General features: G+C 40.8%; 1 protein-coding gene and 1 long non-coding RNA gene across 5 annotated transcripts; one reads left to right on the forward strand and one right to left on the reverse strand.

The window, feature by feature from the left end:
- Positions 1-186: 186 nt before the first annotated feature.
- CYP17A1 (cytochrome P450 family 17 subfamily A member 1) lies at positions 187-17531 on the forward strand. The gene is made up of 8 exons (XM_081861711.1): positions 187-682; positions 3224-3362; positions 5127-5356; positions 6340-6426; positions 12471-12686; positions 13825-13994; positions 14467-14570; positions 15853-17531. The coding sequence occupies exons 1-8, from the start codon at positions 374-376 to the stop codon at positions 16128-16130; spliced, it is 1533 nt and encodes a 510-aa protein (XP_081717837.1). The 5' UTR covers positions 187-373; the 3' UTR covers positions 16131-17531.
- On the reverse strand, positions 3224-27861 carry LOC309341869. Of its 4 annotated transcripts, none has more exons than XR_014156598.1 (4): positions 26916-27861; positions 6542-6890; positions 4721-4760; positions 3224-3349 (listed from the first exon to the last, which is right to left on the reverse strand). It is a non-coding gene; the product is annotated as an uncharacterized lncRNA (long non-coding RNA). The 4 variants fall into 4 exon arrangements; XR_014156599.1 differs by lacking the exon at positions 26916-27861 and adding an exon at positions 11994-12464 and having other exon boundaries at positions 6542-7550; XR_014156600.1 differs by lacking the exon at positions 4721-4760 and having other exon boundaries at positions 3260-3349.
- Between the last annotated feature and the right edge of the window lie 113 nt (positions 27862-27974).

Here is a 27974-nt window from a genome sequence, read left to right on the forward strand (position 1 = left end):
GGAATGTATTATGGGGATATTGAGGACTGCTTTTAGAATGGGAAAGTAGATTATACATTTTAATTAAACCAAATAACCCTTACTTATGCATTTCCCACTGCATATCTTTGATTGTATATTTGGCTCAGATCTGCTAGAGTTTTGCACTATGTTACTGCTTTTCTCTTTTTTTGGCAGGAGGCAAGGCTAGCCTTCGTGCTTCAGATTACTGCTATCTCCCATGGGTTGTCCAGCAAGGCCTGGCACACCCCCAAGGTAAAAGCATGTGACTACAAACAGTTATAAGAGCCGTAACTTGGCTGTTGCAGGGACATTGCTTCCCTTTGTCTTCTTGTTCTTTGATTGCTGACCAAGCAGCAAACCACCTGGGGCAATGACTGTTCTACTGGCTGCCTTACTCTTGGGGCTGGCTCTCCTATCCTTCTGGAGGATGGCAAAAGGGAAACTGGAGCCCAAGGCAAACTACCCCAGATGCCTGCCATCCCTGCCAATCATCGGAAGCCTCTTTTATTTTATTGGACATACCCAGTACCATCTCTTTTTCCACAGATTGCAGCAGAAGTATGGCAGCCTCTACTCCTTGTACATGGGCTCCAGTTATGTAGTAGTGGTCCACGACTATACCCATGCCAAAGAGGTGCTGCTTAAGAAAGGGAAGATCTTTGGTGGCAGACCTCAAAAGGTAAGCAAGCTACAAGTGTCTTCCTTATTTCTAAGCCATGAAATCTGGTGGGTAGAGTGGAAGAGGTGATGAAACAACAGAGTACAGTCATACCTCGGGTTACAGACGCTTCAGGTTGCATTTTTTTGGGTTACGGACCGCCGAAACACGGAAGTACTGGAATGGGTAACTTCCGGGTTTTGACAGTTGTGCATGCACAAAAGCGCTAAATTGCACTTTGTGCATGCGCAGAAACGCCGAATCGCAACCCACGCATGTGCAGATGCACCGCTGCAGGTTGCGAACGCTGCGGGTTGTGAATGTGCATCCTGCACGGATTCGCAACCCGAGCGTCCACTGTGTGTTCTTTTAAGTTCGTAACCAGAGGTACCACTGTATATTGTTATGACTTGATGTCTGCAGCAGAAAACAGGGTGGTTTTAACATGAAAAGGGACATACAGGTGATGAGCATTGAATCCTCTAACCTCTCCTCTGTGTTCAGTCATCCCAGAAACATTATCTCCAGCCCAGAACAGGGTACTAGGATAGAGCTAGGCTAGAAGAAATATACCTGAAATTTACATGAGGGATTGTGCATGGGAAATGAGGTGAGCAGTCATGGCTTGCTCTATCACATTGCATTTTGCCCTCAGCGAAAACTGTTATAATTCTATGAACATGCATTTGCTCTTCAGAGCATGATACAAGTGGGCTTCTGAGTTCCTTGAATGAAAGCATCACCCATTTTGTTCCTAAGGAAGAGTTACTACTTGGGTTGCTGAGTTAACTGCAGGTTATAAATTTCTGGAACTGGTTTATTGAATAAGATTATTGATACCTGTAGTACAGTATTCTCTACTCTGATTTGCAGCAGCACTCAAGGGCTTTGGCAGATTTCTTGCCAGTACCTAAGATCCTTCTAATGCAAGGACTGAAACTGGCACCTTCTGCATAAAAAGCATGTGTTTCACCACTGAGCTGTTGCCTTGCCACTCCTATGAACTTGTCTTTGTAACCCAATACAAAGAGAGAGAAAAACTATCTGGAGAGCAGCAGCATGGCCAGGAAGAGGCAGATTCTGATAGGCAGTTTCTGGTTGATTATAACCCTTTTCTGTCCTATACTTTTCTTAACTTTCAAGGAGAAGAGGTGAAGAAGCAAATGCTTTCATGCATCTTACTTTTAGATTATACTTATTTTTCATTGAAACATTAGCCTTGGCATGTCTAAATGCTTATGATCTATATGCATTATAGACATTACACAGTAAATATTCATTCAGTTTAAAATACATAGATGTGGATCGTGAGCATACCTTTAGTATGATAAATTAATGTTTGCTGAGTTCTAGATAGTACTTCCGCCTTTCTTTAATCAAATATAATTTGTGGCCTTAGACAAAGTGGCATGTTCATATATTTTGTTTTCCTACCTTTCTGATGTCTGGGAATCATTTAGGTTCTTCTCCTAGGATGCTGACTTTGAAGAGGGATGTATATATATACAAAATCCAACAGCAAAACTACTTGACTATGCCATAAAACAAGGCTGATTGTAAGATCTGCAGCGCTGGAATGGTTCCAGAGGTGCTTTAGGAATTATTGGTCTTGGCCTCTGAGTAATATGCAACATTTAATAACCTTTCAAAGAATTTCCCAATTTTATGACCCAGATAAATTGCTGCACCTTCTGTTTTGCTTAAAAAAAAAAGTGCAGCCATAACGAAAATAAAGAAAACAAAGAATCAGAAATGTAAACCAGAAAGTGTTTGATTCTTCATTTTCTTGTTAAGGTAGCATTTTTAAACAATTCAATAAAATAATTTTAATAAATAAATGAATTGCTGCACTTCTTAAATTACACCCTCATACCTCTTCAGTGTGAATGCAGGTTCCTTAATATACAGATGAAAAGGCACTAATGTTGCAGTATTATGTCTACAGTGGTACCTTGGTTTAATAACAGCCCTGTTTACAAACTATTCAGTATAAGAACTCCACAAAATCAGAAGTAGTGTCCCGGTTTGTGAACTCTACCTCGGTCTACGAACGGAAGCCAAATGGTGGAAGGGCACTGGCGGCGGGAGGCCTCATTAGGAAAAGTGCGCCTCAGTTTAAGAATGGTTTTGGTTTAAGAACGGACTTCTGGAATGGATTAAGTTCATAAACCGAGGTACCACTGTATTCAGAAGTAAGTTCCATTACATTCACTAGAGCTTACTTACAACCGAGTGTAGGACTGCAGCCGAAATCTGTTTTAATTCCAGAATGAAGGAACATCCTCTCTTCTGTAAAAAGAGAACAATTCTGGGGGGAAATAGGCTTTTAACATACAAAACTGGTTTGTATATATTTTCCCATTTTAAGCCATAATAATTAGGGAATAACAAACCTGTATCAGTGATATTGTGAATAACTTTTTGGTCTGAAGTGGCTTTAAAAAGTAAATTTTAATCAAATGCAGAAGAATGAATCTGATGAAAATAGTTGTTTGCGTTTTTCCTCCTTCCAAGTAAAATAAAACTACAATGCTGTTAAGTTTTCTTCTTCATTGATTCAAGGTGACAACAGACTTGCTGACTCGAAACGGAAAAGACATTGCATTTGCCAATTACAGCCCGGTCTGGAAAGTTCAGCGCAAGCTGGCACATTCTGCACTCTCCATGTTTGGAAAGGGTTCTCTGGCCCTGGAGAAAATCAGTAAGTAAACTAAGGAAAAGTTGGGATTGCTGTAAGAGAATTCCAAGAAGGGAGCTGAGGAGATAAGATCCTAGTGATGACTCTTGTGGCCAAAACATTAGGGTAATTTGCTCCTCTTTGGCTGAATAACACTTTAAGCATTTGTTTTCAGAGCAGTGTTCATTCTCCTCCAGCCAGAGTGCAAATATACACATCACCAGAATTTAGGCACACACCACAAACCTCAGGTTGAGCTTAGGGAGGAATCTGTTTTTCCAGGTTGCAGCTGAAACTGGATTTATGCCATCACTCCCTGATCAGCTGGTGCTTGCATCACTCTTGAAACCACCTCCTTACTTGCCTTCTCAGAACAGATATTGAAATAGAAAAATGATAGTTATGTGCAAAAATGTTTTTTAAAAAGTTTCAAACAATTTTTTAAGCAGATAAAGCAGTGTGAAAGTCCACCTGAAACATGGGGGGGGGGGCGCAGAGGGGTGGCAACCAAATTAAATTATGTGTGTCCATTCAGGAGTGAAGGTGCAGGGGGAAAAGAACTAGAGGAAGTGTGCACCCATTCGCAGTTCTAAGCATATCTATGCTTGCTCTGAATGTTAAGTCTGTTTCCAACCATTGGTACAGAGTTTGGGTGCAGTTGTGTTTGGCTGCCTAAACCTTTCAAAGGTAGAATTCCATCTTATAGCCACATGCTGGTTTATGCTGGAGCAACTGTGCTCTTTTGGGGAGGGAGCATTATCTTTCTAGAACTACACTTTGAATAATTTCAGGCATGTATTAGGCACCTGCAACTTTAGGAGTAGCAATCGGATTTCCTTACAAATATTTTCTTTGTACAGTATTATATATTCTTCTCATCACACAGACTACTGGGGTTCAGGTGAATCATGGATTTGTAGTGTAATGTGTTTTTTTAAAAAAAACAACCAAAAAAAACCCCACACCTGTATAATGTGAAAAGGTCTAACAGAATACAAATAATCTCAAAGAGCAACAAAAAAGAAATATATAAAGCAGGATGTCCCAGTTGAATAACTATAGGAAACACATGATCACTGGGACAAAGAAAATTAGATATAATGTACTGGATCATATCCCTTCTAGGCATGCCCCTATGACCCCCTAATATATTGCAGCCAATCTTTGGGGTCAATTAAGAAGAAAACTCTTTGCAGGGAGGAGCAGCTATGATTCTGATTGTCTTCTATACGTATAGGAATTAATTTTCTCAGCCTGCATCAGATTGGAAGTATCATATGGGAGGAAAGGGAAGCAGGAAGGAGACTGTACAAAAGTCTTAGTACAGGGCATCGTCTTGTTTTGTCCTTTACTGTCACTTAGTGGTAGTGGTCAGAACTTACTTGCAGTGTGGCCAAAGAAATACTCTTTATCAGTCTCTTTCTGCTAAAAAAAAGTAAAACAAGAATAGACAAGATCTCAAATTATACTGCGCATGTCAGGAACAATAGAATAGCTACCCAGACAGCAAGGATTCTTAATATAGGAAGTAGTATAGTCACTTCAGAAAGATAATGACCTCCTGACAAAGCCATTAGCAAGTTTGTGGAGGAAATGGCTTTGAACCCTTGTCTCCCAATGTGGAACCAGCATTCTTATCTGATGGATTACCCTGTCTATTTCAAAGTTGCCCCATCTCCAAATCTGGGTTGCCAATGTCCCTCAGTTTCATCCTTTCATCTTTATTCATAACCACCTTCTTCTAGCTCCTAAAGGTTTTAACATCCCTTCATGCATCTCTTCTTTTAGTCTGTCAAGAAGCAGCTACTTTGTGTGAACTTCTGAGTGCTAAACAGAATTTGCCCCTGGACATGGCACCTGAACTGGCACGTGCTGTTACTAATGTGGTGTGCACCATCTGCTTTAACTCATCCTACCAGCGTGGAGACCCTGAGTTTGAGTCCATGCTCCAATATAGCCAAGGCATTGTGGATACTGTAGCCAAGGAGAGCATGTTGGATATCTTCCCTTGGCTTCAGGTGAGAGCTGGTGGGAAGGGCTAGCAACTAAATAACACATTTTCACCTGATTTGCTATTCTTCATTAAGAGAGGTTGAGGAGAGAGGGTTAGGTACTCTTTTAGGATAGATAGATGATAGATAGATAGATAGATAGATAGATAGATAGATAGATAGATGATAGATAAATAGATAGACAGATGATAGATAGATATAGATAGATAAATAGATAGATGATAGATAGATAGATAGATAGATAGATAGATAGATATAGATGATAGATGATAGATAGATAGATAGATAGATAGATAGATAGATAGATAGACAGTTATTCGAGTGGGCAATAGCATATAGATCAGCTAACTTAGAATTCTATGTGAGGGAGGGGAAAAATCACCTTGTGTTCATTGAACAGAATGTGTTCTTTGACTGGGCAAAATCCATAGTTACTTGTTTCAATAGGATATATTTGATGCAGATATTCTGTACTTCCATGTTCATGCACATCATGTCAATCTTTGCAACGTATAGAAAGTCAGAATAGAGACCCATGAGGTTTTACTGGAAGAGAAATCATACTAAGTTATACAGTTGATTTGAAGCTTGGGTTAAGTACTTAGTTCGTTCTGGAGGTCTGCTCGTAACCTGAAACTGTTCTTAACCTGAAGCACCACTTTAGCTAATGGGGCCTCCTGCTGTCGCTGCGCCGCTGCTGCACGATTTCTGTTCTCATCCTGAAGCAAAGTTCTTAACCCGAGGTAATATTTTTGGGTTAGCAGAGTCTGTAACCTGAAGCATATGTAACCCGAGGTACCACTTTACAGGGATTTTGAGGCATGTGCAGGATGCCAGAAGCATCTAGTCAGATCACAGTCTACATTACATGGAACAGATCTGTCTGCTACATAACCCTTAGTGGCAGGGATTAACACAGGAGTTCTGGAGAGGGGATTATTTTCTGCAGACAGGAAAAGAATTGTCATTATGGTTGTTTCTTTCTCCAGCTCTTTCCCAATAAAGACTTGGTACTGCTGAGGAAGTGTGTGGAAGCAAGAGATCAGCTCCTACAGCAGAAGTTTGCAAAACATAAAGTAAGTAGAATACACTTAATATTATTGTTATTAATTACCTGTTCTTCACCCTAAGGTCCCAGGGTGGGTTACAACAATTAAAACACAATATTAAAAACACTTAAAAATAACTTACACTCACAGAAGTAAGGTGGGTCCTAAAAATATGCACCTCAAGTCTCAAAAGCCAGGGTAAAGAGATGCTTAGAGGAGCAAACCCAGCAAAAGAGAGAAAGCTGTTTCATGGAGATGGAAGGATTTGTGGATAAAAGCAATGAGCATCATAGCAAAGATGAAAATGGTACTCCAATATGAATCACAATTAGAACACAATTTTGGATGATGAGAGAAAAGGGAAGGAAAGATGTGTGCATAAAGAAGGACCCTGCTTCAAGACTCTACGTCTTACCTTCTCCCACCTTTTTAATAATAGGCCCACAAGTGGGAAGAAGCCTCAGTTCTGGAGCTCTCAGTCACCAGGTGTCCTAAACCAGGAAGATGGGGGGATGTTGGCACAGTAAGAAATGTTAAATTGGACAGAGCACATAGAACAGAAAGATCCTACATGCTTTGCTGTCATGTCCTCTGAAGCCCAGTCATTTAAGAAGAAATACAATATTTTATATATCATTTGTGAACCGCAATCATTCCCAGAATGGTTCACAACACTAATAATCAGACTCATTGGCAAACCATATTACCCTCACTATAACAGATCTGGAATATCAGGTGCTGTTAGTGGCATTAACAATGGGATTGTGTGGCCAGGCATTACCATGTTCTTCCTGTCAAGACAGTGGTTATACTTTTGGGGTTAGCTGCGGGAAAGCCAGTTTCAAATCCTTGCTCAGCTTTGATTAATGTTCAGGGTAGCCTTGGGCACTAATCTACCTCACAAGTTTATTCTTCTTGTGAAACTAAAAAATGCTACTCTGAGCTTCTCACCTCCATAAAAGTCAAAGTCACTTTTCACAGTGACTAAGATTCATTCATTCATTTAACGTATGGGCAGAGATCAGGGCTGGCCCAAGAGACACCCAAGTATAGGGCGGTATATAAATAATAAGAATAAGAATAATAAGAATGATCAGGCTGCAATACCAGAGAGTAAGTGCTATTGAGCTCAGTGGGACATACTTCTCTCTCTTTTTTTTTCAATTTCATAAGATATTTATTCAAAATTTTCTTAATACAATGTAAAAAACAAACAAAACGACATTTAACTTTACAATAATCATACTTTCTTCACTTCATTGGACTTCCTCACGTCTCTCGTTCCTGTGTTCCAAGTTTATCAAACTTTGTCCAGCAATTTATTACCTTGCTTCAATTCTTATTTTATAACTTTCAGATATTATGTCCAAAATGTTAAATAATTTTAGTAAAAGGCGAAAGATTTATACGATCTGAGGTGAAACCAGAGAAACTCATACAGTTTACAATATTTTTGTAAATAGTCCTTGAATTTCTTCCAGTCCTCCTCCACGGCTTCTTCTCCCAGGTCTCGGATTCTGCCGGTCATTTCTGCTAACTCCATATAGTCTATCAGTTGCATCTGCCATTCTTCCAGTGTGGGTAAATCTTGGGTTTTCCAGTACTTGGCGACTAGTATCCTTGCTGCTGTTGTTGCATACATAAAAAATGTTCGGTCCTTCTTTAACACCCTCTGGCCGACGATGCCTAAAAGAAAGGCCTCTGGTTTCTTAGGGAAGGTATACTTAAATACCTTTTTCAACTCATTATATATCATTTCCCAGAAAGCCTTAACTCTAGGGCAGGTCCACCAGAGGTGAAAGAATGTTCCTTCTGTTTCTTTACATTTCCAACATTTGTTATCAGACAAATGGTATATTTTTGCAAGCTTGACTGGGGTCATGTACCACCTATATATCATTTTCATAATATTTTCTTTCAAGGCATTACATGCCGTGAATTTCAGACCGGTGGTCCATAACCTTTCCCAGTCAGCAAACATGATATTGTACCCAATGTCCTGTGCCCATTTTATCATAGCCGATTTAACCGTATCATCTTGTGTATTCCATTTTAACAGCAAATTATACATTCTCGAAAGTACCTTTTTTTTTTTATAAAATTTTTATTGGGTTTTTACATTTTATAAAGACACACACACACACAAAAAGACAAAGACAACACATATACAATTTCATATCCTTACTTTCTTTACCCTCTTTCCCTGACTTCCCCCCACCCCCTCTTCATACATCCCAATTCCGATAATTAGTTCAGCAAGTTCTTATCTATAATCTTAAACATATTATTATTATTTTTAAAACTTAGCTCTTTTTACTTGTCCACATTTAATTTATCCAATTCTCTTATAAACATTAAATCCTTTTTCTAAGGTCGACCTAACTTCCCTTCCACGAATTTCTCCCTTTATTATATTAATTATAGGTCACAATGGCCAAATACAAAAATCATAAAATTTTGAAATTCTATTCTCCCCTCCCTCCCTAGCCCGGTTTCCATCCCTTCCCAAGCAAATGTCCACAAAAACAGTTCCTAGCCCGGATTCCTCACATCCGAGGCCTTCAATTCTCTGTCAGTCTCTCTCTGCCGATTTTGTTGGTAATCCTTTTTGTTGGTCCTCAGGTCTCGAAGGAGTTCTGTCACAGTCACATCAAATTTTCTTCCATCCAAAATGTTTAAAAGCAATTGCTGCAAAAGGTCAGCTGCTCTCCCATACTCAAAGAGGAAGTCCCGATCATGTTTCTTTATTCTTTTAAATTCCAGTATTCCAAGTACTCCAGGGACTTCCTTCCTCATCTTCCTCATCTTTCGCAGATTTGTAATCCAAAGATCTTCTTCTTTATTTTCTGACGATATAGGCTTCTGGTTGGTATTTTCCACCTGTACTTTCTCCACTCCTTCTTTCCTCTCCGCCAATTCCAAAGAGGTCTCTTCTGGTTCAGCTGCAGATTTTTTATCAGTCGAATCCTTTATGCATTCAGCAGAGTTGTTTGTTTTAGAATTCAAGGTCATAAGTTCTTTGTTCATAGCCGTACTCTGCTCTTGCAAGATTCCCACGAGAAAAAACATTTTTTCTATCTCTGCCAGTAATTTTCCCTCTGCAGCCATTGTAATGTCTCTAGTTCCCCCTAGGGGGATTCCAATTGCTTAATAGTCCTTTTCCAACAATCCGTTACTTTGTTGTTTATTACTACTTTGTTTCCAACCACCTCAATTCAAATGTAACACCTTTAGTTCAGAGAGTTATTAAATAGCAAAGTTCTTGACTTTAACCGCCCGTTTGACAGCTCCTTTGACAGCTGTCAAACTCCTTATTCTTTTTCCTCCGGCACACGCACAGGACGCTCCCGGGTTGGGGGGGGGGAGTTACACAAAAACTTCCAAAATTCCTCTCTTTCTCTCCAGCACAAAGACTTCTTCTGTCAAATTCATGGAAATATCTTTTATCTAGCACCAAAAAGACAGTAATCTCTCCACCTTAGTTCTCCAATCCTTGCTTTAGATCGTTTGTAGGTAGGGGGGGTGCGGACTTCCCTTTAGCACATCCCCCAGTCGTGCCGAATTCAAAGGTAAAAATTTTAAAGTCCAAATTCCATTCTACTCACGGGTTGTTTGTTTTCCAGTCCAAATTTTTGGAAAAAAGTCAGCGCTCTCCGGCCATGGCTCGCGGCTTCGCTCCACTGAAGTAGCGGTCTACTCACAGCACCATGCCGCTCTCCGTACCTTCTCCGTAGCCTTTAAAAAGGCTCTTCGTGGGTCGGGGAGGGCGCTTAAGGTGCCCACCGAGTCACCAAGTCCGCAGGCTTCCGCGCCTGCGGTTTCTAAGGGTCCCCGCGTCGCCGGCGCGGCAAGACCCGTCTTCAGCAGAGCCGATTCCCTCCAGAGCTCGGAGGGAATCCGCCATTAACCGATCGCGCTAACCCGGAAGTCCCATTCTCGAAAGTACCTTAGTCTTAGGTTCTAACAATTCAGTTTCCAACTTTGATTTTTCCACCTGGAATCCTATCTTTTTATCCAACTTAAAAACCTCTTTGATCTGAGCATAATGTAGCCAATCTCGCACTTTGTCTTTTAATTTCTCCAAACTCTGCAGCCTCCAATTATCTCCCTCTTTTTCTAATATTTCCCAATATTTCGGCCATTTGGCCTCTATATTGAGTCTTTTCCGGGCCTTAGCTTCCATTGGTGATAACCACCTTGGGGTCTTGTTTTCTAGCAAGTCTTTATATTTTATCCAGACATTAAACACTGCTTTCCTGACAATATGGTTCTTGAAAGCCTTGTGACTTTTAACCTTGTCATACCACAAATATGCATGCCATCCATAAGCATTGTTAAAACCTTCCAAATCCAAAACATCAGTGTTTTCAAGAAGCAGCCAATCTTTCAACCAGCAAAAAGCTGCTGATTCGTAGTACAACTTTAAGTCTGGCAGGGCAAAGCCCCCTCTTTCTTTAGCATCAGTTAGTATCTTAAACTTAATTCTGGGCTTTTTGCCCTGCCAGACAAATTTAGAGATGTCTCTTTGCCACCTCCCAATACACTCCATTTTATCCACAATCTGTAAAGTCTGGAACAAAAACAACATTTTTGGCAATACATTCATCTTTATAGCAGCAATTCGGCCCGACAAGGAAAGTTTCAGTCTTGACCAAGCTTCTAAATCCCTTTTAATTTCTAACCAACACTTTTCATAGTTGTCCTTGAATAGGCTCAAGTTCTTAGCTGTTATGTTTACCCCTAGGTATCTTACTTTTTTAACCACGTTTAACTCTGTCTCTTTCTGAAACCTTTCTGATTCTAAAGGTGTCAAATTTTTTTCCAATACCTTAGTTTTCTGCTTGTTAAGTTTGAATCCCGCCACCCGACCAAACTCCTGAATCAATTGTAATACCCTTTTCGTACTAGATTCTGGCTCCTGTAAGGTCAAACCAGGTCATCTGCAAAGGCTTTGAGTTTATACTGTTTCGCTCCGACCTGAATTCCTTCAACCAACCGGTCCCCTCTAATCATATTCAAGAGCACCTCCAGGACCGAAATGAATAACAAAGGGGAAATAGGGCAACCTTGTCGTGTTCCTTTTTCAATTTTAAACTCTTCCGTCACCACATTGTTAACTATCAATTTAGCCTTTTGTTCTGAATAAATTGCGTCTATCCCATTCTCAAATCCCCGTCCCACTCCCATCCCTTCCAAGTTTTTCTTCATAAACTTCCAAGAAATATTATCAAAGGCCTTCTCCGCATCTATAAAAATTAACACTGCTTTAGTATTGATATTTGTTTGCAAAAGTTCCAAAATGTCAATAATGTTCCTTGTGTTAGCAAACAAATGTCTACCTGGGAGAAAGCCTGCCTGGTCCTTGTGGATTACCTCATTTAAAACTTTTTTAAATCTACTTGCTAAAATGTCTGCAAATATTTTATAATCCACATTCAGGAGGGAGATGGGGCGGTAGTTCTTAAGTTGTGTCTTTTCAGTTTCTAGTTTAGGTATCAATGTGATGAAAGCTTCTTTCCATGACTCCGGTGCCTTCTTCCCCTCCATAATTTCATTGCAAACCTCCATTCAGTGGGACATACTTCTCAATAGACATACAGAGTCTTGCAGTGTAAGGCTCAGTTTACAATAAACAAATAAAACACCCCTCATGTTCCCTAAAAAATTGTTGGCTGCTGAACCCTTACAGTGTTAATTACTTTCAAGCAAATATGCTTTGTAGGACAGGACTGCAGCTATTAGATATATAAAAAAACCTAATCTATACTGACTCGCCCATTTCATGATACTTTTGCCCATGTTCCAAAATGTTATATTGATCTCAACAGAATTTATTTCAAATTAGTGGGCATATAGTCACAGCTTCAGAATTTTAAAACAAGGTTTGTATTTTATATTTTATTTCCCTCTTACGTGTTTTGGGGGAGGTCTGACAGTGGCAGTGGCTGGCAGCTGGCATTTTTAAAGACTTATGACAGTAGTTGTTTGGGGGTTGGGGGTAGGTAGATGATGGCCTAGACCATAAATTGTCGCTCGATCTTAGCCCACAGTTGCTTTCATCTTCTACCCAGGAAATGTTCAGCGATGACGATTCCGCCAATTGTTTATTAAATGTACTCCTGAAAGCCAAACTCAACATGGAAAACAACAACAGTCATCTGTTGCCTGGGCAGGAGCTGACGGACGACCACCTGCTCATGACAGTGGCTGACATCTTTGGAGCTGGTGTGGAGACGACCACAACTGTGTTGAAGTGGATTGTGCTCTATCTCCTGCACTACCCAGAGGTACAGCTCCTCTAGTCCTGCCCAAATTCCTGGGGATTCTTGACAGTGTGTTATGTGAACAAGACAGAGAAGAGTAGCATAAAGTGCAATCCTATGCAGGTTCAAGCCCCATGTCGATTCCTGCAATGCAGGGAGTTGGGCTAAATGACCGTCATGGTACCTTCCAACCCTACAATTCTATGATTCTATGAAATAGTCAATAGCAACTAATGCAAACAAGTCAGGATGAATGCTCAATAAATAGGTCATATGGAAATAGGGATGGGGGAGAATTTTGATGCCGTTCTCATTTAAAGGTGAACCTATCTAATTCACACTTTCGGAAACAGTATGTGAACTAAAAGAAAGCCACCCTTCAAAATTATTGCAATGCTGAATTATGCAATGCAGTTCTCCTGCCAAGTAATGGGTACCAAAAGTGCATATACTAGGGTAAAGTATACATATAAATGCATGTATTAGTTAAAATAACCAGAAAAGTGCATTATATTTGGGGGGAGGAATTGCTTTGCAAAAAAAGTATATTTGGGCAAAATTGTATACAAAAATGTACACATTGGGAGAAATTTGTGCTAAAATGCTGATGAATTTTCACAAGGACTTTAAAAAAAAATCACAAAAGGATGTGGAACTGAATTTAAAATGAGAAACTGAGAGAAATTGAAATTGAAAGATTTGCTCATTCCTATTGGGAAGTGACCTTTCTTCATGGGACTGCACCATTTTTAGAGGCATGGAGAGGGGGAATCACCCAATCCACACACTGATGCACCGCATGCAGTAATTAAAAATGGCTCCCTAGTGGCAGCATATGTACCAGCCCTCCCCAAACAAGCAATACCATAGCTTCCTGCACCCCTCTGTTAGCACAGGAGGTCTTGGTAAATGGGAAGTGGAAAAGCTGTTATCCACTAGCGGTGTAGTTTCTCACACCTACTGCATGAGCAAAGGAATACATGAAGCCCTATTTCAAAAGTACTTGAAGAGGCAGTAGCTTTCTTTCCACTGTTGAGTCGCCCAACTGTAAGAAAAAGGGTAAGGCCGACAGTTAAATTAGGGGGGAAAGAGAGCTGAATTGGAGACTTCCTAACCTGCTGCTCTCATTGTCTGATTTGTCTAACTCTTCCACACTTCCCAGGTGCAGCAAAAGATCCAAGAGGAACTGGATCAGAAACTTGGCTTTAACAGATTTCCTCAGCTTGATGACCGGCAGCACTTGCCTTATTTGGACGCTACCATTTGTGAAACTCTGCGCATCCGGCCTGTAGCTCCACTCCTTATCCCACACGAGGCACTGGCAGATACAAGGTAAAGTCCATTTCCAAAAGTGAGATCTGCTGCAAAGCTGAGGTGCAGAAGGAGACATAAGGGCATCAGTAAGAGGAAGCGGGTGGCGCTGTGGTCTAAACCACTGAGCCTAGGGCTTGCCGATCGGAAGGTTGGCGGTTCAAATCCCCGCGATGGGGTGAGCTCCCATTGCTTAGTCCCCACTCTTGCCCACCTAGCAGTTCGAAAGCACGTCAAAGTGCAAGTAGATAAATAGGTACTGCTCCAGTGGGAAGGTAAATGGTGTTTCCGTGTGCTGCTCTGGTTTCACCAGAAGCTGCTTAGTCGTGCTGGCCACATGACCCAGAAAAACTTTCTGCGGACAAATGTCGGCTCCCTCGGCCAGTAATGCGAGATGAGCGCCACAACCCCAGTCGTTCGCGACTGGACTTAACTGTCAGGAGTCCTTTACCTTTTTAAGAGGAAGCCACTGATGGCCTTTGTCTTTCTGCAGCATTGGGAAATATGACATTCCTAAGGGAGCTCACGTTGTGATTAACCTGTGGTCCATTCACCATGATGAGAAAGAGTGGGACAAGCCAGGGGAATTTAATCCAGGTGAGTCTGCCACACTTGCCTCCTGGCATATGTGTGTGTGTGTGTGTGTGTGTGCTGCTTAAATTCCGTTTTTGTCTGGGCAGGGTGGATTTTCAACACACTTTTTCTATTCCTTTTCCAACCCAGTACCTGAAACTGACTTGGTCACATCTCTGGCGGGCTAGGGTCAAAGATGAAAGCTGTTTCCTAGTTCTGCTGGATCTTTCAGTGGCCTTTGATACCATCAACCATGACATCCTTCTGGAGCTGGGGGCATTGTCATACAGTGGTTCCACTCCTTCCTCCTGGGCCGTGCCCAGAAAGTGGTGTTGGGGGATGAGTGTCCAAACCTCTGGGCTCTCACTTGTGGGGTACCTCAGGACTCTATCCTCTCCCCCATGCTTTTTAACATCTATATGAAGCAGCTGGAGAGATCATCAGGGGGTTTGGGCTGGGTGTTCACCAGTATGCAGATGACACCCAGCTCTACCTCTCTTTTAAATCAGAACCAGTGAAGGTGGTGAATGTCCTGTGTGAGTGTCTGGAGGCAGTTGGAGGATAGATGCCAGCTAACAGATTGAGGTTGAACCCTGACAAGACAGAAGTACTATTTCAGGGGGGACAGGGGGCTGGTAGGTGTGGGGGACTCCCTGGGCCTGTGTTATAGAATTACTGTCCACGGGCACATTTGGGAAGGGTCTGTAGCAGATGTGAAGAGCCTTCGGCCCTCCAAATATTTGTTTCAACACTGTGTATACTGCTTGATCACAGCAATACTGGAGGAGCATTATAATAAGACTAAAAATGAGTTAAAACAATAAAATCAGAATTCATTCAGAAAGCCTGCTGGAATACTTAAAAAAGTCTTCGGTAGGTGTCAAAAGTGCAACAGGAAGACAGGAGTGCCACAAAACTGGGCCCACAGTACTGAATGTACGAGCCATGCATCTAAGCCATGAGGAACCACTAATAGTGACTCCCCCAAAAGGCCTTAGTGCCTGAGCAGGGATATAAGGGATCAGGTATGAGGTGTCTTGGACCCAACTTGTTAAGCGGCTCATTAAAGAATACAAGAACCATGAACAGGATCTGGTAGCATAGGAACTACAACTCCCATCAGCCTCAGCAAGCATGGCCAAGGACCAGGGATGATGGGAGTTATAACTCAGCAACATCTGGAGGGTCAAAGTTTCCCTTCATCTGGTCTATAGAGATATTCCAGCCAAGTTCTTATATGGTATCAGTTTATGTTTTATTTATGTTTTCTGGGGATATGTTTATGTGTGTTCTTCCTCCCACACAGGACGTTTCCTGAATAAGGATGGGAAGAGAATTGCCTCTCCCTCACCCAGTTATCTTCCCTTTGGAGCTGGTACCCGGGTTTGTTTGGGAGAAGTCCTGGCCAAGATGGAGCTGTTCCTCTTTATAGCTTGGACCTTGCAGAGATTCACACTCAGCGTCCCTCAAGGCCACACACTGCCTGAACCAGAGGGGAAATTTGGAGTTGTGCTTCAAGTACCAAATTTCAAAGTGAAGGCCACACTGCGGGAAGCTTGGAAGGCCAAAGTAAGAGAGGAGTGACGTTATTTGGCTCTCAGACAGCCTCCCTAAATGGAAAGAGACCAAAAATTACTTCAGCTGGTTCATTAAAAGGTTTCCTGGATAAGTGTGCCAAGAAGGGGAAGTAAACTGCTTAGTCAAGGACACGAGCCACTATCCACGTAGTAGAATATATTAGGCACATTGGACAAAGGCAGAAAGGACACCACAGTTCATAAGAAACTTTTTTGACATCGAAAGTTGCATCTTCTTCCATCTCTCCCTCAGACTCCAATGGAATAACTGAGAATGCAGTGTTTTGCATGGCAGAGCAGTGACAACTCTGAAGTGTCTCTAAACAAAGAGGTCACCTCATTTGTCTCCCATTGCTGGACTCCTGTCATTAACCTATACTGTTAATTTTCTTTCAGTGATCTTAACCCGTGGAACACACAGCTCACCCATGTAGATATGAACTTTGTCCCTTCTGTGTCCACCCATTCTTATTTTTTGGTGCCTCCATTGATGTTAGCACAGAATCCTCAAATGCTTGTGCTGAAAGATCTGGTCATGATTAGTTAGGAAATCAACGGACACCAGCCAAAGCACTAGCACAACAAATTAGGGAAAGCCCTGGTTTGAGAAGAGCATGCATAAAATAAGGACAGAGCGCTGCAAAACCATTGTCATGGGTCTTATGTAACTTAACTATGAGCACCAGAGGCAGGTGGGAATACTGTGATGTCTCTGTTGTTTGCCAGTACCTATGGACAGCAGCAAAAAATCCACAACCTTGAATGCAACCCATTTTATGTCCTAGTACTTTCTGTAGAGAGGGGAGAACATTAGCTGTCCAATGATGGGATTAAAATAGCTTTAGGAAGTGTGTCAGAAGAAAAGCGAAGCTGGTTGGTTCTTATCTAGGGGGAGCGCAGGTAGACGCTGTGGATATAATATCAAATGATAAGGGGGTTACTTCAAGGAAGAAAAATAGCTCTCATTTAAAGGCAGGATATAGTTAGGGAGGTCTAATCAGCTGGCTCTACAGTGGGTGAGAAGAGCAACGGCCTCATACCTGAGCTGGAGTCTGTTCACAGCATGTATTTGTTCAAAACTGAAGCCTATGCAGTACAGGAGAGTTAACAAATCTGTGTCTTCCAGATGTTGATGGACTACAAGCCCCATCCCTAATCACTGGCCATTCTGGGTGGGACTGATGGGAGTTGGAGTCTAACAATATCTGGAAGGCCACATGTTACCCATTCCTGCATCAAAAGCCTTCTGCTACAAGGATAGGGCTTCCTCAGATTTATAAGGCTATTCACTTGTATTACTACAGAGAAGAAGCCAGAAACTAATTTCATCCACTTCCAAATTTGGTACAGCTTACTTCTACCCCACTATATCCTCCCTCTAGAAATACCATTGAGTTTAGTTACCTACGTCCTATTTCTCTCATATACGGTTTTTCTTCCCCCCACATATTTTTGATTTTCCACCTGCTGTTATGCTCAATACAACTGCCAAAAGGGTTTTTTCTTTTTTCAATTTGCTTTTCTGTTTTATCATATCATCAACACATACTGTGTTACAGTCAGACACAGGACAATTGGGGGAAAAACAAACACACACACACACACACACACATATATATATATATATATATATATATATATATATATATATATATATACACACACACACACACAACACATATATATGAATAATAATGGTAACATAGCTTATTCCTTGAGTTTGACTCTTATAAACCTTAGTTTTTACTCCCCTTCCACTCCTTCCTTGGTTTCCTAACTGCTATCTTTTCAACTGCATTTTCTTACTCTACTAAGTTGTTTTCAGTACCTTATATTATCCCACGTTGTAACATCTACTGCTGAGTGTTTTTTGTCAGCCTGTTACAATTATATTCTTGTTATAATATTTTTTCATAAACCCCGATATATAATGTCCAGTCTTCTTTTAAATTCTTATACAGTGTTACCTCAGGTTACATACGCTTCAAGTTACAGACTCCACTAACCCAGAAATAGTACCTCAGGTTAAGCACTTTGCTTCAGGATCAGAACAGAAATTGTGCGGCGGCCGCACGGCGCAGCAGGAGGCCCCATTAGCTAAAGTGGTGCTTCAGGTTAAGAACAATTTCAGGTTAAGAACGGACCTCTGGAACGAATTAAGTACGTACCACTGTAGTTCTTTTTTAATGCATAACTAGCAGTGAATTTTAAGTTTGTTTTCCACAATTGTTCCCACAGGTTCAAATCAATATTATGACCCACATCTTGTGCCCCTTTGATCACAGATGATTTTACAAATTCTTCTTTCGTTTCCCAATCAAGTAATATCCTATACATTTTATATAATTTTTTAATGCTAAATTTTAATATTTCTTTTTCAAATTTTGATGGTTTTTCTGCAAATCCCAATTTCTTATCTACCTTAAATTTTGAATTGATTTGAGGACCGAACATTCTTTATGTATGCAACAACGGCAGCAAGGATACTCATCGCAAAAAAATGGAAAACTCAAGATCTACCCACACTGGAAGAGTGGCAGATGCAACTGATGGACTATATGCAACTGGCCGAGATGACTGGCAGAATCCGTGACCTGGGAGAAGAGAAGATGGAGGAAGACTGGGAGAAATTCAAGAAGTATCTACAAAAACATTGTAATTTGGTTGAATGTTAAGAAGGATGCTAGATTATAAAAAATTGGCCACCACTAAATTAGATTTGAAATTTGATGATAAGTGAGACTAAAGAAAATATAAAATTTTTTGGAAGAAGTGCTAGATTATATTTGAATGTGTGGACATGAGATTGTAAACAAGTTGATAATTTGTTTGGAAAAAACTTTTAACGATGTAAATGGGAGCGGGAGACGCGAGGGAGTCCAAAGAAGTCATGAAATTATGTCTGTGATAGAAGTAAGATTGTTTATTATTTGTGCATTTATATTTAAAAACTTTAATAAATATTTATAAAAAAAAAAAAAAAATTTGAATTGATTTGGTGATAATTTAGCCAGTCCAACACGTACTCTTTAATCTCTTCATTTCTCCCCCCTATTTTTGGTTCTCCTTCTGAGATGTCTAGCAATTCATTATTGGTACCCCAGTTGTCACTTTTATTAATTTTTTCCCCTTGTCTCAGCTTCTATTGGGAATAACCACTTTGGTGTTTCGTTTTCTAACATTTTTTTGTATTTTTCCCATACTAAGGTTTTTCTAATAACATGACTGGCGAAGCTTTTACGTATTCCAGCTTTGCCGTACCAAATACCAGCCATATTTGACATCATGGCCCTCCAAGTCTATCAACTGTGTATTTTCTAGCAATAAAGGTAAAGGTAAAGGGACCCCTGACCATTAGGTCCAGTCGTGACCGACTCTGCGGTTGCGGTGCTCATCTCGCTTTATTGGCTGAGGGAGTCGGCGTACAGCTTCTGGGTCATGTGGCCAGCATGACTAAGCCGCTTCTGGCGAACCAGAGCAGCACACGGAAACACCATTTACCTTCCCACCGGAGCGGTACCTATTTATCTACTTGCACTCTGACGTGCTTTCGAACTGCTAGGTTGGCAGGAGCAGGGACTGAGCAACAGGAGCTCACCCCGTCATGGGGATTCGAACTGCCAACCTTCTGATCGGCAAGTCCTAGGCTCTGTGGTTTAACCCACAGTGCCACCCGCGTCCCTATTTTCTAGCAAAACCCAGTCTTTAATTCAACACAGGTAGGGAGCTTCAAAATACAATTCTAAGTCAGGGAGTGCAAAACCTCCTCTGTCTTTTGACGATAAATATCGTATGTTTTATCCTAGGTTTCTTCCCCCTCCAGATAAACTTAGACAGATCTTTTCACCAATTTTTCAGACATTGTGTATTGTTAAGTATTGGGATCATTTGCAATAGGAATAGCATTAGAAGAAATTAGGGAAAATTACCAGCTGGAAAATAAGAGAAAAAAGCGAAGTTCGTAGGAGTGTCACTATAGGTAAATAATCATAACATCTATAAAGATAATTAAGTGAGGAATTGGAAAGAAATTAAAAAAGACTTAGATATATGAAGCAGAATGCAATTATCATTAATGGGGAGAATCTCGGCAATAAAAATGAATATTCTCCCCAAAAATACTAAAAGGGTTTTATTTTTATTACTTATTTTGGAATATATAAATCTGATTTGGGGACTGTTTATTCAGCCAAAGGTTGACAGGGTGTGAACCCCATTAAGTCTCTGATTAAACATGGTTAGTTTGCATACCATTTGCAGCAGGGACTCTAAATTGAGGGGGGTGATAATGATTCAATAAATATGATTCAAGAAAGTTTTCCTAGATTTATTAACACAAACCAATTTTGCTTTTTAAAAATGCCAAGCTTTCTCGCTAAAAGCAACAATCCTACACTATTTACTTGAGAACAAACCACACTGGAAATTTCTTCCAATAGAATGGCAGTGTAACTTAGCTAATAAATGATTAAAATATACCAACTAGTAAATTAGGAAGCTTCAGCTATTTCAGAAGGGAATATTTGCTATACTCCTATGCTCAGATTGCTTCAAAGCAAAGATCACCATATTCAACGTGGCATACTCCATGTTGATGTTGTTTAATTCTACAAAGTTACTGAAAGGTTTATAGAACTACAATCACAATTGCTTTCTTGGTTGGTTGATTCCTCTATTAGTATATTTGTCACTAGACTTACAGACTCCGTTCTCCATTTTCCTTGTATGCATGGATGAACTTGTGTGCATATTTTACCATATTTGCTTCACATTTACCATGGTTTTATGGTATGTATTATGGATTCTGGCTGAATTAAAACATATCCCTCAGCAATTGATGTCACATTTCACTGAAGCAGAGAGCATGTACATTTGTCCTGGTCATAAAAGCAAAAGGAAAACAGTGCAAGTGTGCAGAGAAGCTAGAGATTGTTTTATATTATTTGAACTCACAGTATACAAAATAGCACCAATAACAGAAGTCACACTGAATAGGAACCAGCCTACCATCTCTTCAGTCCCCAAAGGCCAGATGAAGGCTTTAACTGATGTTGAAAAGACGCCAACCAGGAGAACAAATTTCTCTCTGATGGGCGGGAGTTCCAAAACTGATCAAATTTGGCTACACAGTGAACATTACTGGAGGCAGACAAAACCCTCACACTGCCTTCAATGTGAAGAGGCAGGAGAGAAAGGAACACAACCCTTACCCAGTCAACTTCCTATTTTGCCATCCTGGTTTAGTTGCCTATTAGCATTCCCCTCTCCCAGGCCAGCTATACATGTATGCAGTTGCAGGACTGGTTGAAGCAGAATGTGGATGAAGACCCACAACTGCATGCACATCCCACTGAAAGCAGAACAGGGGAGGTGGACAATACCCACATTCAGATGAGCATCCGAACAAAGGTGTTGTTCATCTTTCAAAGGTGTTGTTCATGTGAATGGAAGCACATTTCAACAGAATAAGCATCCATAGTCTACCGCAATTAGTCAACTTGGCCAGGGTGAATGAACACCAATCTGGCTGTTACAGCAACTCTTCTGCATGTTAGCTGCAGAAGAGTTAACAGTTTGCATATACTGTGGAGCTCGCTAGATGGCACCAGCTCACACATATTTACAACAGTTCCCGGTGATTATGATACAAGTCACTCTAGCTGCAGTTGCAGTATTAAAAGATTCCAAAAACGAGAAATTCCAAAATACCAAAGTGTCACAAAATAATGTGCAAGCTTTTGAGTTCTTAAGAACTCTAAATCAGGCTACATGGTAAACAGCAGTGAAGAGAGGAAAAAGTAGCTTATGGATGATGCTGAAGACATGTTTTCTATATCTGGTCAAAGTCTTAAAATAAAAAGGGGACAGGAGGTAGCAGACATTCAAATGGGTTTTTTTGGGCCTGTTGTGCAGGTGTCAGTTTGCACCAAAGCCTGCTGGGAAGCAGAAGGGTAATGATGGCAGAACCCTCATCTCTGAAAACACAGTAGACAGTGACTGGTCCAAGGTCACCTCATAAGCTTCATGGTGGAGTGGGGGGTATGAACCCTGGTCTCCCAGGTCTTAGTCCAACACTAACCACTATACCACACCACACTGGCTCCTTGTTTGGTATAAAAGAGAAATAAGAGAAACTAGTCCTTATGTTAGAAAAGCTGGAAATTACTTGTGCAAGGCAATAAGTCGATAGAATATAATTGTAGAATTGGAAGGGACCATGAGGATCATCTAGTCCAACCCCCTGCAATGCAGGAACTTTTCACCCAGTGTGGGGATCAAACCTATGACCCTGAGATTAAGCATCTCATGTTTTACTGACTGAGCTATCCAGTCAATTTGTGTAGCTTTACCTTGCAGTTTGAGAAATGCTCCTTCAGAGAATCTTCAAATGGTGCGAAAGATGTAAATTTGTACCATGCAGCAGGTTCTCAGAAACTGGTACAATATTTTTTGTTAGGCATTTGACAGAAAATAAACACAGAGCCTTGCCAAAGCAACAAACAGCCTATCTGCATCTGCCATAATAACTGTCAACAATTCTAGGAACATCAAAAGCTCCAATCCTAACTCCGTTTACCAGGAGGAAGTTCCATTATAGGATTAGGGTTGTGCTATAATTCAGTAGGATCTTTATTATCCTTTATCCTGAACCAGAAAAGATCAGGGCTGCTTGGGAAACAAGGCTTGCCTGAGAAGATCAAGGCTACAATGTGTTGAGGACCAAAAAAAAAAAGTTGTTCTGGGCTTATTCCAGTACCTTCAGCCAGTTAAGATGATCTACTACACAGCAACGGGAGGCTGAGCTCACACCCTTTTTTATATCCCCCCTTTTGCTGCTTAAGATCAATAGCCATTCAAAATATTCATTTGTAAGAATGCTGGCATTGTGTTACTTTTTAAAGTGAGCACTCCTATAATTATGAGATGGAAGCCATTATAGCTATCTAATGCAGGATGAGAAACCTGTGAAACTCCAGGTGTTAATGGACGCCCCATCAAACCCAACCAGCTTGGCCAATGGTTATGGATGATGGAATCTGCAATCAAACAACATTTGGAGGGCCACATGTTTCCTATTTCAGGTCTAACATACTTATTTTAGAAGATCATCCCAGACCTGATGTGAAGGATAACTGAGCATATTCATTGTTTCAGATAGCTTGGGCCATTAGTAAAAAAAACTTTCAGGTTTCTAGTGTGAATTTATTTTTCCAACAACTAGTGTGTTCTTCTTGACTAAAGTGCCCTCTTCCTGGAAAGTATATTCAATATAGAAAATCACCTCTTACCAAGCAAAGACTTTAAATGTGTGATGTGGATGCAGCCTTGTAGTGCTATATAGAGGGAGTCCACCAGACTGAGGACCTGTTATGTGATGGCTAACTTCTCCTGGTTCAAATTGCTAGTCTCATGTCTATCAAGGTGCACCATGCATGGTATATAAATAGCTCACGGTGGATTGACTTAAAAACAACCCCAAGCGCTTCATTTTCTTTTCTTTTTTAAGTGTACATAGTAAGGAAAATAGTTAAGCAAGAGAGAGAGCTTAAGAAAAGCTCAACACAGTGAAATAAGGAGTAGAAAGAGAATAAATACTCTACAATTGCCACAAGATGGAGATCATCCCCACACCTCTAGCTCTAAGCATTGGCTGTTGCAAAATAAAAATCAATCTCAAACCATGCAATCTTTGTGAGGGAAGTTCCTGGTTCAGGTCTCTCTCTCTCTCTCTCTCTCTCTCTCTCTCTCTCTCTCTCTCTCTGTGTGTGTGTGTGTGTGTGTGTGTGTGTGTGTGTGTTGGAAGGACTTCAAGGAAGAGCTCAGAGTGTGCCACAGTTAACAGCTATTTGCCTTGGTAAGGTGTTAGATCTATTGATCAAGGGCTCCTAACAGCACAGTCCAGTGTACGAGGTTTTTGGGCCTACAAAGTTAAGAAAAGAAACCCACCATTCTGAAAAGGTGTCCTTGTTAGTCCTTATACTTCTTTTCAGTGAGCAAGTTTTTAGTGAGCACCAGTCATGAGTTTCATAACCGGGATCATGTCCAATAACACTAGAAGTGGATAAGTGGGTGTCTTTTATGTAAGAAACAAAACTACCATCGAGTTTTCCCAAACAGACTCATGCCACTCTCGCCATTCTATAAAATCACCAAGGCACTCACACATACACCCACAGAGCCCTTCTCCCACTGAAATTAGACTGGAAAGAAACATGCTGTTGTAGCAAAAATAAGGTTACACTTAGACACACACACACACACACACACACACACACAGAGAGAGAGAGAGAGAGAGAGAGAGAGAGAGAGAGAATGTGTGTGACATAGACAGAGAGACATACAGAGACATATGCACATGTTAATTATGCCAGTTTGCAAATGCCCTTACAGGCTCAAACAAACCAGATTTTGGCAAATTCTTTCACTCTTTCCCAGCCTGCTCTTCTCTTGATATAGTCACCAGTTTCTGACTAGGTATAGAATGTTTTTAACATAAAGCAACATGGTCAGTGGCTCTTGCTGATTAAGCTAAGAGCAAAATGCTCAGTACCCCCAAAATGATCTTCCAGGTGGCCAAACTCAGTTTGCTTTCAAGCTTTTGTTTGTGTTAACAAAATGTCACCCACTGACGCCTGCATCCTTTTGCTTGACCTAAATTCTGCCTTCTGCCTTCACTATCCAGATAGACATGAAATAAAGTATCCTTCCAGATTTAATATCAAGACCTGGGATGCCACTTTGGCCTATGATTTAATGACCTTGGATTTCCCATTCGCTGGTAAACACTCCCTCTGAAATCACTTCTATCAGTATTTATATCCCCACCAGCTGCCTCACAGCTTAAATTCCCATATTTTAGCTTGAGGGCTCTGTCCCATAGCCCCAGCTTGCTGAAGCTCATATTTAGCAGCCTGCAATAGGTGCAGGCACATATATATAGATTAAAACTTCACCAGGGCACAATAGGAGAAATAAAACCGGATGACAGTATCAAGTCTCTCCACTTTCCATACTAGGTTACAGAAGATTAATTTTTTTAATTACTTGGCTGGGTGGAAAAGGTAGAATGCATTGCTTCAAAAATAATTATAACATGTAGAGACTGGATATAATAAAATAAGAGATTTATCATGATTAGACAGCCCTGCAGTATCCTGGAACCACTTGGGGAAACCAGTAGTAGTAGTAAGCTATTTGTTTGCAGGTCCATAGGTGCTAAAGTAATCTTATCCCTTAGAGAAAACGTATCCTTACACTTTCCTTTGTCAATAATAATACATAGGATGGAGTGAAAGGAGATATGCCCTGCCTTTCTGCCACTGGTTGTACTGCCACTTTGTATATTCCTGTTGCCATTGTCCAGGCTTCACCCTAAACAGATTATTATTATTTTTTAATTTGTATTCTGCCCTTCATCTGAAGATCACAGGGCATTTTGCAACATAAAAACACAAAATGAGAACATAAAACACAACAAAAATGAACCAATAATTTCCCTCTCACAAACTTATTTAAAAGGCAGTAGAATGTTCAATCAGCCAAATGCCCAGTTATAGAGAAACATGTTCACCTTGTGCAGAAATATATGCTGTACCATTTACACTGTCACTGATGTCAAACAGGATTAAGCAATCCAGCTTTCTCTGTGTTATCTTGGGATGACACAGCGGGAAAAGTGGAAAATCCCTGAACACACAAAGCAACCTGGGAAAAAAAATACTATTGCAGTATTTTAGCATATTGGAGCTCTTACAAAGAATATGGTGGGTATTATCCAATGTTGTGCTACTGAGAACTATTTTCAATATCAAAATACTCCCCCTCCCCACACACTTTCCAGGGAAGACTTTCTATATCAGTATATATTTAGAAATATTACAGAAGCATAGAAACTTGTCATCTCCACAGATCCATCAAAATTCTATAGCCCAGTTTGAAAGTGGCCATTGCTATTGAGACAGGTGCAAAGATACACAGAACAGATGCTGGATAATCTTCCCCGGAAGGTCTCATCCTGAAATAATTAGAGATCACTTCTCTTTACAACAGGTGGTTCTGACAACATTAGCCAATGCTAACACATTCCTTCTGTGAATCTTCTCAAACTCTTGGTCTCCACAGCCACTTGCTCCATGGGGCAATGCAATTTGTTTGTATGATCTTAATTGGCTTCTTGTCTTTTTAAGTGTCCTCTTATTGCTTATATTAAGAGACAGAGTCTGTTTACTCCCTTCATATGCTTTACCTTATGTCATACTCTCCAGTCTGCACATTTTGACATTGGTTGACTTTCACAGTCTCAATACCTTTCACTAGAACTATGTGCCTCATGCCAAAGGGTGAACAATTAAGACCAGAAATTTCCAGAAGTGGAGTTACTGATTCTTACTGCTAAGGGCTTTACAGACATCTTATTAAACACAATTCTTCATGACAGTGTGAGCAAAATGTCATGGACAGCCCTGGGGTTACTGTACTTAAAATCAACACCATTCCTTTTAGCACTCAGCTTCAGGGGAGTGCCCTGAATATGTGCCAGAAGTGAGAATTCAACATCTGAAATGGTTTCCAGAAGCAGTTTCACACCTACAGAGGACCCGATAGGGAACGAGAAAAAGAAAATGTAGGCTGACTCTAATAAATGATAAACTCACAACAGCCCAGAACCATGGCTAGGTGATAGCATTACAAGATATGATGTATTTACAGCACAAGCAACTACTTAATATTTGTGGGAATGTGTGCTTCCCCTTCAGCAATAATTGAACTTGCTAACACTGAGAGAACCTACCTAAGTCAATGAGCAATGTCTGTCGATTTCACTGGAATCTGTTTATTACTGTTCCTTCAGATGGGAATAAACTTCTCCCGTTGCTTCCCATGCTGAGTCCTCGTGTGCTTCTGGCTCCCTGGGTAATTATACCAAGTTACACAATAACCCTAGGGACATATGAAGCAATGGTAAGCAGGAGATTGTTACTTTCTTGCAGCAGACACAGAACAAAAGCAATAAAGCATGGCGAATTAATACCAAAATACCTGTGGGCCCTCCAGCCTGGGCATGTGGCCAGATGAACTGGGAAAGCATGAACCCTCAGAGCACAGCTGCTCTTCAATCACAAACAAATCCAGAAAGAAATACTCTCCATCTCATATTCCAAATGTCTTGCTGACAGTCTGGCTCTGAGGAAGCTGCTACAGCATACTTACCTCTCTGAGTATGTGCAGAAAATACATACTCATAGAATCATACAATTGTAGAGTTGGAAGGGTTATCTAATCCAACCCCCGTAATCTTGGATTTCTTAATTTCCTATGGATCTATAAAACTGTAGATTGGCACAGATGTTAATTATTCCAAGTCAATATTGCCCCCTACAGAGGAACAGCTTGTGCATTATATGGGGAAAACTTGTTTGCACAAATGCCTACAAGATATTTGCACTAAAATGCTGGTGAATTTTCATTGGGATTTTTGTATTTGTTTTAAAAAATCACAAATTGCTGCAGGATGTAGAGAGCTGAATTTAAGATTGGAAAAAAGGAGAAACAGAGAGATCTTCCCATCCAAAATAAACAATCATAAGCTACCGAACACCACCAGCTAGGGAGCAACAATGGAAGGCACTGGCATTAAAAGGCCAGCTTGAGGGCTGCCTAGAGCAGGGATCGGCAACCTAAGGCCCATGGGCCACAAGCGGCCCACGGGAGCTGTTTAACCAGCCCACGAGCTGCCCCTGAACTGAGCCGCCCATTCGGCGAGTCCCTGCGCGCTGCGCTAAACCGGCACAGCGCAGCATGGGGACTTGCTTCCGCAGCGCTGGAAATCACGCCTGCGCTTGCGTAGACA

The sequence above is a fragment of the Podarcis erhardii genome (genome assembly GCF_964252035.2).
Source record: "Podarcis erhardii genome assembly, chromosome: 5".
Classification (NCBI taxonomy): Eukaryota; Metazoa; Chordata; class Lepidosauria; order Squamata; family Lacertidae; genus Podarcis; species Podarcis erhardii.